The sequence below is a fragment of the Limulus polyphemus genome, unplaced genomic scaffold (assembly GCF_000517525.1).
Source record: "Limulus polyphemus unplaced genomic scaffold, Limulus_polyphemus-2.1.2 Scaffold33, whole genome shotgun sequence".
Taxonomy (NCBI): domain Eukaryota; kingdom Metazoa; phylum Arthropoda; class Merostomata; order Xiphosura; family Limulidae; genus Limulus; species Limulus polyphemus.
Window position 1 is genome coordinate 425,419 of NW_013665643.1, and position 3,308 is coordinate 428,726.

Here is a 3,308-nt window from a genome sequence, read left to right on the forward strand (position 1 = left end):
TGAAAGCTCAAGCGTTTACTAGATTTAGATATTCTTGTATATATAAACCGGTCAAGACGTGACGGCAACAATGTGTAATTGAACTGCAGACAGAGTATTGTTGAGTTGAGCACGTGAGACGTTCGTTGTGAATTATAGCGTTTGTTATAGCGCGACTGTGGAAATTAAGTGTATTGCAAAGTTGTATTCAGAAAGAATAAACCAGTTTTATTTAAGAAAGGACTTGCATCGCTAAAGTTTCGTCGGAACGAAATTTACTAACGAACGGAGACGTAACAATATTCTAATACCAATTGTGTTCATTAAAGGAAGAGAGTACAGAGAAATTTAGATTTTTTCCTTATTGTAATTGTATAAAGAATCTGTGCTTGAACAGTCTCGACTTTTTTATGTACAACTTATAAATTAAATGGTAAATTGTGTCAGTGTATTTGTCCCTCTGTTTTATGTGATTCTTTCAATTTTATGTTTATATTTTCAAATTTTTAACAGAAAGCTTGTGTTATTTATTTTCTAAACATTCTTACCATATACTATATTAATCGAATACTAAAGTTTCATTAACCCAGTAGTAATTATGTTGTTTTTAATATAATATCAGTTATATTCCGATCAACCATTAAATTTAAAATTAAACTTAAATGAGGTTAAGTGTACCGTCAAGTGCATGAATCTAAATCAACACAGCCCATGTATTACAATAGCACTCAGTTTTTGTCTGTCCTGGAAATGCGCGCGCACCTTACTATCTAAATGCGCATTAGCACGTACTTCATTTCAATAGGTATAAACAAAAGGCGAATTTAAATGTAATTTGGTATACGTTTTGTACAACAACATATTAAAAGCTTATTAATGTTCTTAAAAAGGCCTAACATTAGATCATAGAATAACATTATAAGTTTATCTATTAACAGTATTAAGTACAGTTAATTGTAGCCCTAACAAAACTAAAGCAAAAAACGTACACAAATTAAAATGTTAATTTATTGCTTTATCGAATATAGGCTGTACTTAATAAAAGCTTAATAAAGGACGGGTCTCTGCTAGTTTCATAATAATATTTTACAGTCACCTATAAAAATGTCCTAGTAAAACAGTCACAAATCTAAAACAACACAAGCCAATTTAACTAACATTTTACAGTCACTTGCAAAAAAAGTTTATGTAAAACATTTCAATAAAAAAGTATTGTTGCGTCAGCGAGGTCACGTGACTAGTGTCATGCCACGTTTCTAGAACTATCTTGTTCCTTCGTGAATGCCCTAGCATTTACTAGATATAGGGTAGCCTGGTATATATAAGAGGGTGACAACGTGACGGGACGACAATAATGTGTGTGTAGGTAGTGAGTAATTGATCTGCAGTCACAGGGTATTGTTGAAGTTAACGTTCGTTCGTTATGGTGTGTGTTTTAGAGCGACTGTTGAAAATAAGTGTATTGGTAAAGTTATATTCAGAAAGAATAAACCAGTTTTATTAAGTAAGGACTTGTGTCGCTAAAGTTTCGTCGGAACGAAGTTACGGAAAGTTAATTAACAAACGGAGATGTAACAGTATTTTTATCTATGAGGATTTGAGCTCGTTCTAATTCACCATACAGTAACCTAAGTTAACGTAAATTTATAGGCAAACTGTAGTTCAGAGCAAAAGGTACGGCCAATCAAAAAATGCATTAGGCCTCTACGTCCCAGATTCTCTTTTCAATTTCACTTCTGGTTTTGCTTTCATTGACTCAAAAATTGTATAGTTAATTGTCAATTAAAAAAAAAAAGAGTGGAATTTCTGAAAAGTATATCCTTAATTTTTAAACTATAGTAAACAAGTGTGCCTTTTCATACTTATATATATGTGTGTGTGTGTATCACATTTTCATCTATGTTATAATGTATCTTACAACATAATTACATCGTAATACACAGCCGGAGTAGTTGAAATAGAAATTTAAAACGTTTTGTATTAACATACCACTTAGACGTACACAATACAATCCGCCTCGGGCTTTTTCCGTCTCTACTTTCGTCTGTCCCTGAAGATAAAGAATTAAAATATGTCCGTTTTAAACTCAAAATTATATGCATAACTTAACCCTTTACCTTACATATCACAGTGTTCAGGAATACTTTATACACAAAAAGAAACGTCAACGGAAACCTATTGGTAAAATAATTTTCTTCTTTATCTTTTACATTGCACAAAACAAAAGATTTTTGAAATTTACAACACTATAACTATTAAAAGGCTAAACCACTGTAATAAAATAATTTTAAACACTCTATCGGTTCATTTTTACTCAAATCCAGAATCTGATAATCCGCCTTGTTACGTGGAATGCAAATGAACGTTATTTATCTAACGCTCGTTAATTAATATTTAATAGACGTGCTCTAAATATTTATAGTTCAGTACACTTACTTTAATATGTAGTGTGGTTATTAAAAGAAGTCTGGCAATAATATTGCAAGTTTAAGCTCGGTGTTGACAAGATCTTGAGATTCTCGACCACTTCTCTAAAATAGTTGTTTCAGTATGTCGCTTGACACTCTTCGACGTGTCTTCCAAAGACATTCCATACATGTCCGGTAAGTATGCAGGCTATTCTATATTGGTAAATCTTCTCTTCAACAAATATGTCGACCAGTTCGACACGGTGGGTGCAGGCATTTTCGTCTTCTAGGCTGAAATTTGAGCCATTTGTACCACTCTAACTGGTCATCGGATGCGGTTTTTATAATGTACGGCACTTACAATACAATTCATCAGGATGTAAAGGTCAGGAAGTCCACTCCATAATTTCACCACTGTCATGTGTGTCACGTTCCTTTATAAAAATGGAGTTAGATCTGTCTACAGATGTTTCAGAAGGAGTATCTACACTGTTTAGCTGCAAGATGCAATGCGACTCATCTGTAAAAATAGTACCTTTAACATATATCGTTACTCCACTGGATGTGTTCTTAATACTACTGTAGGCAAGTTGTTTTGTTCCTTTGGTATGTAATAAAAAGTGGATCTGTGAAATCTGTTAGCACACTGATACTAAGTACAGTTGTGGCTGTGAACGTCTGAAACAATTTTGAGCAGGTTCTCTACAACTTTGATGAACCGGAATATAAAGATGGAGGTCTTTCTTATCTCATTTTGGTAACGACACTTTGAGACACTTGTAGCAAATTTGCAAAAGCCTGCATGATTGGCCAGCTTCCATTTGTTCGATGATTTGACTTTACATAGAATCGGAACTTCCAAGTTTTTTCTTTAAGATCTAACTATCTATACTTTGGAGCACTTTAATATATATATATATA

The 3,308-nt window shown here is 33.0% G+C and overlaps 1 protein-coding gene across 1 annotated transcript in view; it reads right to left on the reverse strand.

The window, feature by feature from the left end:
* The window catches only part of LOC106460273 (cAMP-specific 3',5'-cyclic phosphodiesterase 7B-like), a 107,700-nt gene that overhangs the window by 46,190 nt on the left and 58,202 nt on the right, over positions 1–3,308 (reverse strand). Inside the window, exon 2 of the mRNA XM_022387492.1 lies at positions 1,969–2,029. Within this exon, the coding sequence (XP_022243200.1) occupies positions 1,969–2,029 (61 nt within the window). The remainder of the gene's footprint in view (positions 1–1,968; positions 2,030–3,308) is intronic.